The following is a 16,221-nucleotide window of genomic DNA, read 5'->3' on the forward strand; positions in this document are numbered from 1 at the left end:
AAACATAAGTGCACACCACAAGATCTTTTGTACAACATGAACAAAAGTCACTATAAGGTAATAATGTGAATCTCATGTGAATCAGTATACAATATATAAATTGTCTCTCTATATTATATATAAACAAAAGCTGTAAAAAAATGCTCCTATTTGCATGTTTCAACTCGAAGTACCACAGTGTTTTTGTTTTCAATCCTCCGACCAGTGTCATCTAATGAAGATGGGTTCGTGAGAAGTTTGTTGAAGTTACCTGGCAGTATCTGGCAATATCTCTATTACCGAGATATTTCCTGAAAACAAAATGGCAACTGACTGCCAGTGTGGAGGAATAAATAAGAAAGGTAAAACAAGTTTGAGCCTGTTTTAAGAATTACTAGAGTTGAAAGATTTTAAAGATTTTAAACAGTCAGTTGCTGACCTCCTGCTGAGCATAGTTGAGTTTATAGGCCCTCTTCACAGCTGGGTCGAAGATAGTCTGAGGTGTCCAAACTTTGATTTGCAGCAGACCCATGTTGACCCAGAACACACCAGAGCGGACCAGTGAGTTCGAGCCTTGGACCTTGCTCTGGACATACTGCTGGAGGCAAGTGATGCATGACGCCACCAGGGTGTCAGGGAGCAGGTTGGGGGGAAGAAAGTCTCTGAAGACTGTCCTGATCTCCTGTGCAGCTATCAGAGGGTCAGGATCCTCCACTAGGCTCTCGCAACTCTCCATGTAGCCCTCCTGCAGGCTAGGGGGCAGCAGGTCTGCCATGCTCTGAAGCTGGCGACGCAGGACCACACCCTGGAGCTTGAAGTCCGTGCCCCTGAAGAGATGAGGGGGTGATTAGAGAGCGAACACTCAAAGGGAACCCAGAACTACACATTTTATATTCTCCCTAACTTACCTAAACTCAGCCAAAGCTGGGATGGCCATGTTGTCCCACAGGACTGCAGACACATCCTGGAGCTGCTGGATCCTCTCCTTCCACTCCCCCAGGGTGACATAGGACAGGGATAGAAGGCCGGATACAGATGGCTCCCAGCGATCACCAATCTCACTACTGGTGAGCACCCCAAGTGCGCAATGTGACCACACAGCTTTGCTCAGCAAAGCCGGACCCTGGCACAACATGGACACAGATCTTAAAACTCGCAGCAGATTTTATTTGACTGAAACTCTGAAGCAGTGTGGAAAGGTTACCAGTCAGTACCATATTATCTGCTCCGTGTTTAGAACTCGACTGGGTCTCAGGATTCAGTGGATCCCATTTCAGCCAGCGGTCTGGGTCTGAAGTAACACAGCTTGTCCACAAGGCAGCAAGAGCCTCTGACAGCAGCTCACACCACACAAACTGCAGCTCCTCAGCCGGCTGAGAGGACAAGAGTAATTATCCTTGCTGATGATGTTGGAAGCTCTGAATTTCTAGTTCATTTTCATTTTTTTGCATAGAAACTCCTCACCCTTTCGCTGCTGAGTAGGAACCAGAGTGGCTGCAGCTGACTGACATTCATCGGTGTGGACTGGAGGCAGTAACGAAGATGCCTGGAGAGCTCTCGGCGTAAACTGTCCTCTGCTTCCTGATCACTGCATGTCAACAGGAAGAGTTAATGAAACAGTCAACTGGTCCGATAAGTCCTCATACAGAATTTAGTTGCGTTCAGGGAGCAGGATGGACTTTTACCCAGGAGACAGAGCCAAGTGCAGCAGGTCAGTGCTGAGTCGCAGCTGGTTGAGCACTGCCAGTTCTTCCATCAGGGGCCAGAGTTGGGCTCTGCGGCTGAGCTGCTGCAACTCCTCCCTAGCCAGGTGGACTCTGTCTGCAGGGTCTTCACCCTCAGACATGGAGCTCCTCTCCAAAAGACCTCTGGAGGTCATCTGAAACTGCTGCTGCTCTACACTGGACACCAACCTCTCCAACACACCTGACAGCAAAATATGTTGAAGAACTTTGCATGAATTAATACATTGAAGCTTTAATATCACAAATTGAAACACAACAATTGACCAAGGCTGATCTCTGTAATAGAAAAGGCTAATTGACAGAAACATGACACAGATATTTGAGATGTCAAATCATATTGAGATCGTTTGAGTCTTCTGATGGATATTAACATTCAAATAAAAATACCAGCAAAAACTTTGGACCTTTAGATATTATGTTATGCTATGATAAAATAAAGCAATGTGAATTACTTAGGAAACATTCATGTAAAATTAATATTAATGTAACGTGGCGATGTACACAATACAGTTACAGATGATTAAATATAATGAAAAACAGTATTCAGTATTATGTTTATACTTTTAAATGAATATCGTTGATGAAACCCTGATAATGACACACAATTACAGTAGTAGAAGTGCTACATTGGGGACAAAGAAGAATTTTTTTTTGTTGATGATGGTAACAAAGACAAAAGACATGTCAGACAATCTACACTAAATATGTTGTTGGGTTAAAGCAACTACTGATACATAAATCAACTGACACCATAAATCTTAGAGCTGTCTGTGACACAAACTCACCAGACTTCTGTGGATCCAGCTGGTTGTTTGCCAGCAGAACAAGGCCCCATGCTTCCAGCAGACTCTCTTTGACATCCAGCATGAGCCCTGCACCCTGAAGTCGAACCAGCTCCCGCTTCCATTGAGCCGTCGTGTCATCCAGCCTGAGGTCACTCACATCTAAGGCTCGACTCAAGAGCCGCAGACGAGATGCACACTTACCCACTGACTCCAGCTGAAGAAGAACAAGGATGTTGTTAATAAAAAAATCTGTAACACAGACTTTATATAGGAATTACACTAAACATTCACATTAGCCGAGAAGGAAAATGCTCTAAAAAATTGAAAACAAACAAAACACTTTAATATATATAAAGTAAAGCTGATGGAGTTCTTACTTTGAATGGCAGTGCTTTCCCCAGAGTTTTCTGGATGCCTTTTAGTGCAGTAGCCACAGACACCGGGGTGGACAGGATAGTCTGGATGGCTGCCGAGACCACCTGCAGCTCCTGCTGACCTCTGGACACAGTACAGTCACAGTGTTAGTGAGTGCAACTTATAAACATAAGCCCATAAAACTGTTCTGATCCTGATTGTGTAACAACAAATGCAAAACAATTAATTAAATGAGAATCAGTTATACTACTTGAATGAAAAGACGTGTGGATTACTCAATTGTAGCATCTGCATCTCCCAGCAGAAGCTGTGGCAGTCGAAGAATGAGGTGTTTCTGCACCCATTGCCAGTGCAGAGACAGCACAGAGATGCCCTGAGAGTCAGCCGGCAGTGTGCTGCAGATATCCCAGAAACGGTCGAGCCACTGAAGCAACTGCAAAATCTAAACAAACCACAGGGATAACGCTGTCAGTGAAACCCTGAGTAAGAAAAAGTGGTAGCAACAGTAGTAATGGCGATCCAACGTAATTGCTTTAGTATTGCAGCAGAGGCTGATCTATTATCAGCAATAGTATTGCAGTAGAAGCAGTGCTGGTGAGCCCCAGTAGTACTACTAGCAGTAACAATACCATCAGCAGAACTAGCAGCTGGCTGAATAAAAAAGCAAAAACCATACTAGTAATAGCATGGAAGTAATAATGGGATATAATAATGGAACAGTCACAGTGGTCGTTGCAGCAGTGAAATAAGGAGTTGTATTATCAGCAATACCACAGCATTACACAACATACACTTTCAGAAAACCATGGCTGTAAGGTGACCCTGATAGCCTCACCTCAAACATGATGTGGTCTGAGATATAGGGCTGCCCACTCTGCACAGACTGCAATATGAATGAGTTCCATAGGTCAAAGAAGGCCTGGAGGTGCATCAGGACTGGATGGGGCAGATGACCAATATCCACAGTCCCTGTAAAAGCGGGAAAAATGCATTCTTTGGTTAGACTCAAATTAGCTCATATAGCTGTTGGTTGATGTCTTGATCTTGCAGATAAGTTCCAGGTTCTTTATGCCATTGGTTAATAATTGCCCAAAGTACCCTGTGCATACCTTTACTGAAGGCTGTGGCTATTCTCAGAGCAGAGTTTTGAGCAGAGAGGTTGACAGCGCAGGTGCAGATGACGGACCTTTCCTCTCTGTCCATCATCAGAACAATCCTAACACAAAAACAAATCATTACAGCTTTAAAATTCACATTCAGCAGCCGTCCTCTATTTTAATCGCAACTTTCATACTAAATTACTTCATTACAGAATACACTTCAGAACTTCTGAATCCTATGTGAATTCTCCACATGCCAAACAGTATAAAGTGAATCTTTTACCTGTTGGCAACTGTGTTCAGTGCATCCAGAAACTCCATGTATCTTTCCTCATCCTCAAAGTTACATTTATTGGCTAAGATATCCAGATATTGTTTGTTCCAGCGCATGTCCACCAGAATCCTGTATTCATCTACAACATAACAAACATCGATTAGGTTCGTGGCAGACTTACTTCTAAAGTTGGCCGTGTGTTTGCAACACTTAAAGAAATTCACCTCCAGGCCCAGATCAGTTTCTTTTTTGAAAATCATTTCCTTCAGATCGCAGTTATACAACTGACTTTAAAAACTGTACTAAAAAGCGTCAGTCAAATTTTCAAAGACAAGGAAAGACTTCGAAGAAGATCGAAGAAGTTTTACCTGTGCTGTGAGGCTGGAGAAGCTCTGCTAGTGACTTGCCCTTAGCTGCAAGTTTGCTACCAAAAACAGCCTTCAGGGCCCTGTTTCCTGCCTCCACCTGGACCAGCGCTGAGTCTGGAAAAGTCAACAGTGGCATAGGTGGAGGATCCAAAGCATTGGATAGCGCTGACAAGTTGAGTTTTACTTTCAGCAAAGGGTACAGTTAAAATTTTACTTGTGAATGTCCTGTCACTTGAATTTTTGCCATTATGTCATTCTACATACACAACTTGTTTTGAGTATAAAACCACAGTTTTCTTAAATTTTGGGGTACTGGTACAAACCAGGAGCATATTTGTAGCTCTTTCCCAGGTGTGAGAGCCAGTTGCTGCGTAGGATTCTATCACCGTGAGAAGCTCTCTCTGTGACAAGTTTTACAGCTGTGGGGATCAACTTCAAAGCATCTCCTTCCTCCAGATCAACCACTCCATCAGAGAATACCAGGCTCTCATGGACACCACTGCTCTGCAAAGCCCTCTGCAGGTCATTCAGGCTCAGGGGACGATTCCTGTTCAAATGCAGTAATAGAATTGATGAGACTTTTCACAGTCCTACTCCACTCCACAATTACAGTGACATGACAAAGCCTTTCTGGAGTTGCTGATCATGAAAGTAAATCGGGTGTAGTTTGTAAGAGGGGAAATTATGTTATATGTCAACTGCCTTGTGCGCAACAGTGGTAATACCACACAACATTCTTTGGAGGAACACTGTGGATTTGAAGGAGCATAGGGCTTAATGATTCAAATAGATGGTGCAGACCCAGAAGTCATTCTGAGGGCACCATTAGTGACCAGACAGACAGTCATGTCCAATTCCTGAATCTGAATTTATACTCTCTATCTTAAAGAACATCCACACACCACAAGCAAAGGCCCAACTACTCCCTTTCAATTTCTTTCCAGATATTACACTTCACACCTGCCACTTATTTCAACCTCATCTTTTACTATATTGGTAGTGTTATTCTCTATTTTCTTCTGCAGTCTCATGCAGTTGTGGCAGCGTACTCACCGTTTACCCTGCAGGCTGAGAGTGTTCAGGCAAAACGACAGCACCTGCCCATCTCGGAGAACAGCAGAGAAGCAGGAATCCTCTGTGGAGAGGAGGGCTGAGGGAAACCCGTCTGGCCAAACCCCAGCACACAACAGCCCGCTACCCCAGTCCTCCGTGTCAAGGATGGCCAAGTGCTGCTCAATAATCTGCTGAGATTGCTAAAGAGAAAATAGTGTGGCAATGTTTAGCCATGATTGTGAACGTTTATTTTGCAACATGAGAAATAAAAAACACAGAAAGGAATATTTTTTATGAATATTTTACATCAGTGTAGTGTTAAAGAAATAAAACTTTTCAAGCAACAAGAAGGTTGCGGGTTTATTTCTTGGGCCTGGGGAATGCGGCGTATGCATGTTCTCCCTGTGCTTGCATGGGTTTCTGCCAGGTACTCCAGTTTCCTCACACCGTCAAAAGATATGTTTAGGATCCCGTTCAGGAGTTACATTTAGAATCACTAATGTTAACTGGTGATTGGTGGTGGTCATGCAATGGACTGGCAACACTGTCCAGGATGTACCTCGCCCTCGCCCAATGTGAGCTAGGATTGGATTCAGCACACCCGTAACTCATAAAGGGATAAGTTGTAGATGATGAATGAATGAATGAATGAATAAATGAGCAGTAAAACCTGACCTTGTCAACAGTTTATAATGCTGATGTATAGGGAAAATACTTTTTTGCACCAAAGGGAGTAATTTTTTAAATTAAAATATTGCCATTAACATCTGGGATAAACTAGTAAGAAAGGATGCTATTTGACTGTAGTGGGTCTAAGGTCAGTGTAATTATGCGGCTGTTTTTAGTCTATCATAGTTCTTGCATGTGGTGTTTACATTTACATCAACCCTCCTGCTTTTGGCCACAACATGAAATGTAAACTTTACCAAGTAGATTGTACTCTGTTCTGCATCATGATCACATCCAGAAATGTAGTGGTAACAGGGAGCAGTCGCTTGCCCACTCTGGACGGGTAAATTTTTTTAACCTGTGTTGTGTTACAGGGACTAACGGCCTCAGCTTGGCAACTTTTATTTTTACTATTTTTACTACTACTCGCTTTACTACATTTTTGGGTCTGTATTACATGATACAGAGCCAAAATTATGCATCGCGACAGAGGAAAAGGAACACAGAAAACGGGAATGACATACCTTCTGGCTGGCAGTAGTGCGCTGGCAGAGCGAGTACGCCTCTCCACAGGCATGCTGCAGAGCACTGGGTAAATCCACACCTCTGTGCAGCTGGCAGGACAGCAGGGTGGCAGCATGGAGGAGGGAGGCCACCGACGAAGCCGGAGAGTCTGAAAAATTAAGCCCAAAATTTTTGTACAAATTTTTTCAATTTGTCATTTATCATTTGTCATCATTCTCCAGTACCTACCCCAGATGGCAGATTTGATGCCTTTATGTATTTCAATCAGCAGATCACACACACAGTCTCCAGTCACCCCAGTGGTGTGAAGCAGGGTCTTAAGGTCCAATGAGTCCCAGCAGACCCCCTCATGCTCCCCAGGGATGTAAACCTCCACCCCTCTGTTCCTCATGGCTCTGGAGAGTTCCCCATGTACAGGGTCCATGGTCAGGAACAATCTGCACAGCCGACACACACATGCTGAACCTATGCTTATAGGGCAATATCAGAATAACGAGAATTCACTTTAATTTTGGTTACTACCTGAAGTTTGGATGTGGAGTGATCTGGGGGGTCTTCCCATCTATAACACCACGTTCATTGATGGTGAGGGATCCACCGGGCTCCAGCAGTGCATTGAGCCGATCCAGGACAGAAGCGCTAAGCAGATGACGTATAATTAGGTCAAATCACATAGTTTTAATCCAATGAATCTATCATTATTTATTTTTTTTTTTAAGTTTTTGAAGTACAAGTCAAAACTCATAGTTAGATTGAATTTGAAAAATACATGTTAAAAAAAGATAAACATTATAGTGACAAATCTTTAGAACAGTTGAAGACTGCAGTTTAAGTTTGGGTTACGCCAATTTCGCAGTTGCAATCATGGTGTTTTGAAAGCAGAAACCATGTTTAGGAGGAGAATTTGAAGGAAGAGTCTGGAGTAAAGCTAACTTGAGGTTGACCTGTACAGTCTGTCAATCACACAGTAACCGTGCCCTCGTTTTTGTGTGTCCAAATTCAGAGCACTCATTAACCAAATTAAAAACTAAGTGGATGGTTAAACTCGGCCAACCACTTTTGCTAAATTGGAAATATTATTTCAAGAGAGAAAATATTTTCCACACCTGCAGAAATTAACATTGTCCATAAGCAGCCAATCACCAGCCTGTAGTGCCTGCACCAGCATACCGTCTAACCACTCAAAACCGCCGTTTGTCCATCCATCCTCCAGCTGGGCCAGACGCTCCTTCAGCAGAGTGAAGTCCATCTGGAGTTTGGACATGTCTGGAGAACAAACATAAGAGTGTTATAGCATTGGAAACACATTACCAATCCTTCTCATTCTAAAATCTTCTTCTGCCCCTCATCATACAGCATTCAGTCATCAGTTCTTGGACATTACCAGTGAACACTTTGAGCTTGGTGTTGAGCTTCTGTAGAAGGAGGATGATCACCTCCAACTTGTTCAAAGCCTCTGAGTCGACAGTCCCCCAAGTTTTCTGAAGCCCTTTGTCTTTCAGCCAGTGGCAGAACAGGCCCCATGTCTGCAGCAGGAACTCTGTGTCCTGGATGCCCACATCCAAAGACATCAGGCCCCGTCTAATTACCATAGCAACTATGTAGTCCACACTTTCCAGTACTTGCTGCCAGGGTCGCATGATATCCACCTGTAGTGAAGAGGACAGACTGATATGATCTGATGTTTTCAGACTGTGAAGAGGTTCTGCAGTCTGGAAATCTGATGTTCTGTTACCTGTTCAAATCCTCCAAGCAGCTCTGTCGTGTCCATGGCGCTGTTCATTGCCATTACTCTGAGGCGGTGCCCTGTCAGCAGAGCCAGCAGTCTCACCAGGCTGGTCTTCCCACTGGATGTGGGACCAACCAGTATTGTCATCCAGCCCATCTCTACACACTTCATTAAGGACTCCAAGGGCCGCAGGGCCTGGTGTGTGATAGACAGCGGAGGATCCAAGGCCACAGGGGCTCCTCCACTGCGCTGCAAGACCGAAAAGCCCACCTACAAGAGCAATCCACAGAAGGAGAAATCCTTAAGTTTGTTCACACAGCTTTGAACATCTGGAGGTCAAAAAGAACAAGGTTTTACGTATTAACCTGCACGTTGAGTGGAGTAATGTGGAACTGCCTGGAGCCGCTGTATGGCTCAGATACCTCACCAAACACCTTCCTGAACACAGACAGCACCTGAGTAGGACAGCAGGGTAACATCTTATTTCAAGCATATGAAAAACACTTGGTACTGCATGGAGACAGTTAGACAGTTTTTTAGTTTTTTTTTGTTATTTTATGTATAGAAATAGAAATATATAGAGTATACAAATTTATGCAGTAATATGCAAAGATAGCTTATTGCATAGGGAAAGTCATAATGAAATAAATAGGTAATAACAAGTACAAACAATAACAATTATTGTTATTAAAGAAATCTTTTTATTAAACCTTTGCAAACACGGTTTGGCACTATTGGTTTTAATTAACTAATGTTGTGCAGTGTTAAGGCAAAACTGTTTTCAAACCAAAAATTTACTTTAGTAACTTATTTCCACACAGCGCTTTAATGTAACACTTTTTTCACCCTAACGATGCTTGTGGGCCATAAAATAAAAGCAGAACTTAGTGGAGCACAATACCTGAGCCTTGTCAGCTTCAGTTCTCATCCTGTCAGCATACACCAAAGCTACATGCTGCCCAGGGCTGAAAAACCCTGGTGACTGGTCAGCCTGCATCAACTGACACCACCTGAACATGTCACGCAGGTTGAACTCCCAGGGGCTTCCTTTCTGACCCCACCCTCGCTCCACACACACCTCCTGGACCAGCTATTGGTGGAAGAAAAAGCTTTCAAGTCTTTTTTTTTATTTTTTCTTTTCACAAACAGCTGTACACATGTGACACGCTGCAGTAGAAAGTCAAAGAAACATATGAGTGTGGGAAAAGAAACTTACCCTGTTACTGAACTCCACCATTTTAGCTATTATTTCTTTGTCAACTCTGGGGAAGATGGAGTCTGCTATGAACTCCATGTCTTTGCTTGTGAGCTGGTCAACAAAAACCTGGATAGAAAGAGACAGGTTTCATGATGAGGGACAAAGGGTAATTGTATAATCACTGCCTTGTGGTTATATCTCTATAACATGCTAAATTAAAGAAAATGTGGCCACAACCATATGATCTTCATCTGCCCATCTACCATCAAACTATGTTGGCAAGTGTTTTATAGCAGTTCTTTAAAAGAGCTGCTCCTCTTTTAAAGTGTTAATATGCAAAACATACTTACAATTACATACAAGGCAATTTCACTGCAGCCTTACTGTCCATAAAATAATGTTTTATTTACTTGGCTGATGCTGCCCAGCAAATTAAACTGATACATATCACATTTCTGCTCTTATTTTCATATTATTATTACTACTACTACTACTGTTATTTTCTTCATATATATATATATATATATTATTTGTCATAATTTTAAGGTCGTTTGTTATATGTTGTTTTTTTATATTTTAAATTTGTAAAAAATAGAAATAAGCAATCTCCTTCATGTTTATTCTCATTTGAGTTAAACTGTGCCATAATTAGATCATTGTGATCCCTGGCTTAGAACTTGTTTTTTGAGGTCACCGCTCACTCATAATTTCATCCTTGGATCTAAATTAAACACTTGTACCAAATTTAGAAATGCTACTGAGGTATCAAATCTACAAGAATGGGATGGACAAGCAACCCAAAAACAATAATGTACCTTTAAATTCAATTTTAAAATCAGCGAATGTTTAAATAAATGAAGAGGAGAGAGGAGATAATTAAAGAAACCAAAGCAGCAACAGATAAATGAGTTAATTTACAAAAGCACAAAACGCATGAAGATCTAGATGATTCTGAGTGTTCCTCACCTGTGTGAATCTGTTGAGGAAGGACTTTGGAAGCCCCTTACGACCACCCCCTTGAGTGAAAGGGTTCTGACAGCCAAAGATCTTGGTCTTCTCATGCTGAACGTGGAAGCTCATACCCAGTTCAGGAATATAGATCTCAGCTCTGTGATCAAAGCAGGCATTCAAACCCTCCAACACCGACTGAGAAGCCAGGTTGAGCTGTCAGGGCAGGGGACCAGGCAAATCAGAATAAAATTAAAGATTACATCATTACTATTTTAAAATGTTTTAAAAATTTTTTTAATGTACCTCATCCAGGACAACCCAGTGGCCTGCCTTCAAGGCGGCAAGAAGGGGGCCATCACGCCATGCAAACTCTCCTCCTTTCCCGCCCTCCACTGGGAGATCTGTCCCAAACAGGTCAGTGACATCCTGCCAGAGGGTACAAGTCATCAGGGTTAGAGCTTTCCAGTCTGTGCAGATCATTTCAGAGCCCAAAGAGCTTCAGAACATCTGTGTCGAGGCTTACTGTTTGCTCTGAGAGGTTGATTCGGACCAGGTGGTTCCCAGAAGCCTTTGCCAGCGCTGCCACCAGGCTGGTCTTTCCTACACCTGGCGCACCCTCCAGCAGCACAGGCCTTTGCAGCTTCAATGCCCGCAGGAGTCTCTGGGCGTTCATTGCAGTAGTGCCTGCTGCAATGGCGTAATCTGACAGATTACGGCTCTCAGTCTGAGGCCCTGGGTGGAAAAATTAGATTCATCTGTGAGTTGAAGTGAATATTTTATTTATCTGAGCTATCAGATCAACAAGGATGTCATGGAGAAAACCGACAAACTGCCCCAAACCACTAGAAAATCCAAAAAGTGCATGGTCTAAAGTGTGTGGCACACAGGACATGTCCCTGTCAATTTTGCTTCAGCGTCTCACAGAATTACAGTCTGTTCGTGTTATGATGATCACATACTGGGTAAGACCAGTCCAGATGAAAGGAAAGGCTGAAAAAGCCCGAGCTGATGATATCTCTACAAAGACATAGTGGAACAAATCCCGATAATGCACACCTTTTATAATATATGATAAGACTTGTGAATAAATCGTTGGGTTGTTTTTTTTTTTTCTTTATGAAACTATGGACAAATTTTTGTAATGTATTATGAACAGTAGTGGCAGTGGTTTTGCTAAGTAGTGAAAGATAAGCGTCTTTATGAGCCTCATGAGTCACATATGCACAGTAAATTTCTAAGATATATTACAAAATTATGCAAAAGGCAATCAGTAAAAGAAAATACTATGATTTTCTGAGATAATGTTATGTTATGCTACTTGAACTACGTAGGCATGGATGGGAAAATCCCAACTGTGCCAATCCGGAACCTGTTTGGACAGTATGAATAATTATACACACCTAGGGCTATGTAGAACGGGTCAATGCCAAAGAAGTCTTCGCCCCACTGGGGTTTCCGTGGTAGGTTGCTGTCATAGACTCTTAGGGCATCCATCATTTCCTGATCCAGCTTGGTGATCTTGCTCAGCCGCTGCTGCAGGAAGCTCAGACAGAGCCGGCGAGCCAGTAGGGCATTGTCTGCATAGGACACTGTGGTTCCTGCAAACAAAGGGAGTCATGGATCACATTTCGGAAGCATGTCCTTTGCCCAGACAAACACTTGGAGGGAGCAAAGTCAAACCATCTCCTCACCAGAGCCAATGCCGTCTATGTAGACCAGACATGCTGCGTGGATGAAGGCAGTGACAGTGTCCAATCTGAGATCCCACTCTGCTTCTTCATCATCTTCCAAGGCTCCCATGGTCATGAAGCCATCTTCATCGCGCTCACACACAGTGTTGAGGAAATTAACCCAGGACAGGATGTCTCGAATGCTCAGGATGCAGCGTCGGCCAAAGTCCTGTCTTGTCAACCATTCGATGAAATCCAGCATCAGCTCTGCTATATCACAGCCTACATTGATTCAGAGAGAATGGTGATGCCTCATTACAACGCAAACAGATTTAACAGTGCTTAATAGGGTGAGAATGAGAGCAAGAGAGGGAGATATTCAAAACAGGTGTAGGCAGGAACATGATGCTGCATGGAGTTAATAGAGATGATGCTGTAGTATGGAAGTCATGAGTATAAGGGAGTAGCAGGCGTTGCAGGAACATGGGATGGTAAGTCACCACCTGTAGAATGAGGACAGGGAGAGAGAGGAGAGGAACTGGGAGAGACAGAGACTTTGGGAAAACATGGTTGGTAAATGCAGTACACATGCTTAGAACTGGGAGAAACAGGGATTTCTAAGAAGCATGGTTACTGTCAACGAATGCAATGGAGGGCGGGGGCGGGGGTGCTCAGTCCTTCCCCCAGCAGCCTAGGCCTAGGCCTGGTCTTAAAAATTGCAAAGGAGTCCACCCCCTTGAGACCGATACTGGAAGTTGGTTCCATAGAAGAGGAGCCTGATAAATGAAAGAACTCCAGATTTACTCTTGGAGACTCTAGGAACCACAAGTAAACCTCCATCTAGAGAGCGGAGTGGCCTAGTAGGACAATAAAGAACTATGAGCTCTCTGAGATATGATGGAGCTTGGCCATTAAGAGCTTTATATGTTAAAAGAAGGATTTTAAATTCTACTCTGTATTTTTACTGGCAGCCAATGAAGAGCAGCTAACACGGGAGAGATGCGATCTCTCTTCCTAGTTCCTTTTAACATTTGTGCAGCAGTGTTCTGAATCAACTGAAGGCCTTTCAGAGATTTGTTTGGACATCCAGATAGTAACGAGTTACAGTAGTCCAGCCTAGAAGTTACAAATGCATGGACTAATTTTTCTGATCATCTTGAGAGAGGACGTTTCTGATTTTCCTAATGTTTCTCAGGTGGAAGAAAGCTGCCCTACTGGCTTGTTTTATGTGAGGGACAAAGGACATGTCTTGGTCAAAAGTTACTCCAAGATTTCTTACAGTGGACCTGGAAGCCAAACTAATGCCGTCCAGACTGACGAGATGATTAGATAGCGTTTCTCTGAGGTGCTTAGGGCCGAGTACAACAACAAGTCTTCCAGACTTTTATGTCTTCAAGACATGTCTGCAGTTTGACTATCTGACTGACTTCATTTGGCTTCATTGATAAATACAGCCGAGTGTCATCTGCATAACAGTGAGGAAGCCTAGAGGAAGCAGATAAAGAGTAAAGAGGATTGGTCCAAAAACCGAACCCTGTGGGATTGTTGCTATTGTTAACATGAACAAACTGATCTGATAAATAGGATTGGAACCACCTTAGTGCAGTTCCTTTAATGCCAATTTCATGTTCCAGTCTCTGTTGTAAAATGTTATACCTATGGTGTCAAATGCAGCACTGAGATCTAAGAGAAGTATGGAGGATTGTCTGAAGCTATTAGAATATCATTGGAGACTTTATGAAGAGAATGAACAAAATCAGTGACAATCATCCAGTCAGTTAGCTCCAGAAGTAGCATGTAAAAACAAAACACAGTAAAATCTAAAGAAGAAGGAAAGGTCCACACTCAGCACACTCTCTGTTAAAACCATTTTAAACTAATCCGGGATTTTAATCCAGACTAAAATATCTCAACATATATTTGATCACCATGAAGTTTGGTGGTGCAATTGAAGCAACCAATCTATATACATGCCGTTATTACTTTGGCGACTACAGTTAACTAACTGTAAATACAATCAGATGATTACACATGTACTTGCGTTTTCTCCTAAAAAACGTGTTAAAATTCAAACATGCAGGTTTGAAATGGTGAACATAGTAAATATTATACCTGGTTAGCATCAGCACATCATTGCAAGCATTATCATTGTTAATATGCTACCTTGGGCATTGAGCTAAAATCTCTACTGTACCCAATGGTCTCACCACTAGGTACTAGCACAGCTGCAGGGTCTTGATAATCATATTATCTGTCAGTTATTTCAGTCTTGAAAGTATCAGCAATTGTGATGACATAATGATGACGCAATAATGGTTATGTGTAGGTTACCAGAGGTCAAAGTGAAATATTTACTGTATAATTTGAAATCTCAAAGTACATTTTACTTGCAAACCGTAACTGGATATTTTTGCATTTTACTTATAAAAAAACAACAACAAAAAAAAAAAAACCAACACATTGACTATTCACCCTCATTACATTTAAGCTACTTTACCATCAAGTGAGAGGCCAGAGCGGAGGTTGTGTTGAATAATTTGAACCAGGTCACTGCGGCTGTTGCTCTGAGGACACCAGATCTCTGTGAAACGGTTCCTGAGAGCAGGAGAGAGCTGTCCCAAAACACACACAAACTATAGTCAGACTCTACAGACAATTGGGTTCCTCTTAAAACATATTAATACCTTTTAAACTCAGATAAAGGTCTTTATTCCAGATTCCATACTATCAGCATGGGAGATCTCAGTACTCTATGAGCTCTGTATTAGCAGTTTTACTTTTCTGCTACCAACATGTTTTCTTACCTCTTTCTTGCCAAAGTCTCCTCCAGGGTTCATGGTGGCAACCAGACGGAAACTGGCAGCTGCTCTGATCAGCTCCACGTTGTCGTTGTCTCCACTGCCTTTTTCCGCCAACACCAGGGACTTCTCTGTCTCTAGAACACTGTAAGCAAACACAGCACGTTGTCAGGGGTTTTTCTGAATTTGTTGTTCCTTTGCATATGGTGCTGTATGGAGCAAACTGATTGCCATTGTACCTCATCATATTGCAATTTTGATTGTATTTTGATTAGTTCTGCAGGTTTACATAAAGCGCACTGTGGGGTTTTACAAGCTCCATTAGCGGTCCATAAAGTTTAAATACTTTGATAACTTTATTCAAAACTATTAATATTTATATCAAATATTAACAAATACTTCAAAACCTCTAACTAAATGAAATTAAACTTTCTATTGTGGACTTTTTGAACAATGTAATTGTTTTGAGTAGGGCCTCTTCCCTGTGTGTATGCACTATGCTTTCTTGCAGGTTCTTGAGAGCTGGAGGTCATCAGGGTAGTGGAGGAAACTGGCCACTTTCCTCCACCTAGAGTATATAGTGGCCACCCTGCCACTGAAGAGGCTACCCTCTGCCCATTGCACCACATAATCCTTTAAATTTTGATTTTCGCTAATTTCAGTATTCCCGACTTCATCTTTTTCTTAACTTAAGCCAAGCACAAATTTTTTGTTCAATAAAATTCTTATTTAATTATTTTTTTTACTGACCTCCACTTTGTTTCGGTTGGGCTTTCACAACAGCAATACCTTAACAGTATCTGACGTATGTGACTGATTGTTGTAGAGGAGAGCTTAAAAAAGGGTCTGAGCAAGGCTACCTTCTGGAATATATGTTTATACTGTACATAAAGTTACAAGTGGATGGAAATAATTAAGTTGCTATAATGCTAATAACGATTATAATCAAACTGAATCTCTAAATGTAGTTTTTTCACGATAACGAAAGATAAGTATGCGTGT

At 42.3% G+C, this 16,221-nt stretch overlaps 1 protein-coding gene across 2 annotated transcripts in view; it reads right to left on the reverse strand.

The window, feature by feature from the left end:
- The window catches only part of mdn1 (midasin AAA ATPase 1), a 55,016-nt gene that overhangs the window by 19,764 nt on the left and 19,031 nt on the right, over positions 1-16,221 (reverse strand). For both annotated transcript variants that reach the window (XM_029496017.1, XM_029496016.1), the window contains exons 32-61: positions 15,226-15,364; positions 14,919-15,033; positions 12,443-12,703; positions 12,152-12,349; positions 11,275-11,483; positions 11,055-11,177; positions 10,767-10,964; positions 9,819-9,926; positions 9,504-9,692; positions 8,968-9,057; positions 8,609-8,872; positions 8,258-8,522; positions 7,980-8,139; positions 7,396-7,512; positions 7,102-7,310; positions 6,873-7,021; positions 5,680-5,879; positions 4,950-5,173; positions 4,627-4,740; positions 4,268-4,397; positions 3,994-4,100; positions 3,720-3,853; positions 3,160-3,326; positions 2,887-3,007; positions 2,510-2,723; positions 1,665-1,905; positions 1,444-1,567; positions 1,194-1,352; positions 888-1,102; positions 419-806 (exon numbers count right to left, since the gene is read on the reverse strand). In XM_029496017.1, the coding sequence (XP_029351877.1) occupies positions 419-806; positions 888-1,102; positions 1,194-1,352; positions 1,444-1,567; positions 1,665-1,905; positions 2,510-2,723; positions 2,887-3,007; positions 3,160-3,326; positions 3,720-3,853; positions 3,994-4,100; positions 4,268-4,397; positions 4,627-4,740; positions 4,950-5,173; positions 5,680-5,879; positions 6,873-7,021; positions 7,102-7,310; positions 7,396-7,512; positions 7,980-8,139; positions 8,258-8,522; positions 8,609-8,872; positions 8,968-9,057; positions 9,504-9,692; positions 9,819-9,926; positions 10,767-10,964; positions 11,055-11,177; positions 11,275-11,483; positions 12,152-12,349; positions 12,443-12,703; positions 14,919-15,033; positions 15,226-15,364 (5,332 nt within the window). The remainder of the gene's footprint in view (positions 1-418; positions 807-887; positions 1,103-1,193; positions 1,353-1,443; positions 1,568-1,664; positions 1,906-2,509; positions 2,724-2,886; positions 3,008-3,159; positions 3,327-3,719; positions 3,854-3,993; positions 4,101-4,267; positions 4,398-4,626; positions 4,741-4,949; positions 5,174-5,679; positions 5,880-6,872; positions 7,022-7,101; positions 7,311-7,395; positions 7,513-7,979; positions 8,140-8,257; positions 8,523-8,608; positions 8,873-8,967; positions 9,058-9,503; positions 9,693-9,818; positions 9,927-10,766; positions 10,965-11,054; positions 11,178-11,274; positions 11,484-12,151; positions 12,350-12,442; positions 12,704-14,918; positions 15,034-15,225; positions 15,365-16,221) is intronic.

Source organism: Echeneis naucrates, chromosome 24 (genome assembly GCF_900963305.1).
Source record: "Echeneis naucrates chromosome 24, fEcheNa1.1, whole genome shotgun sequence".
Lineage (NCBI taxonomy): Eukaryota > Metazoa > Chordata > Actinopteri > Carangiformes > Echeneidae > Echeneis > Echeneis naucrates.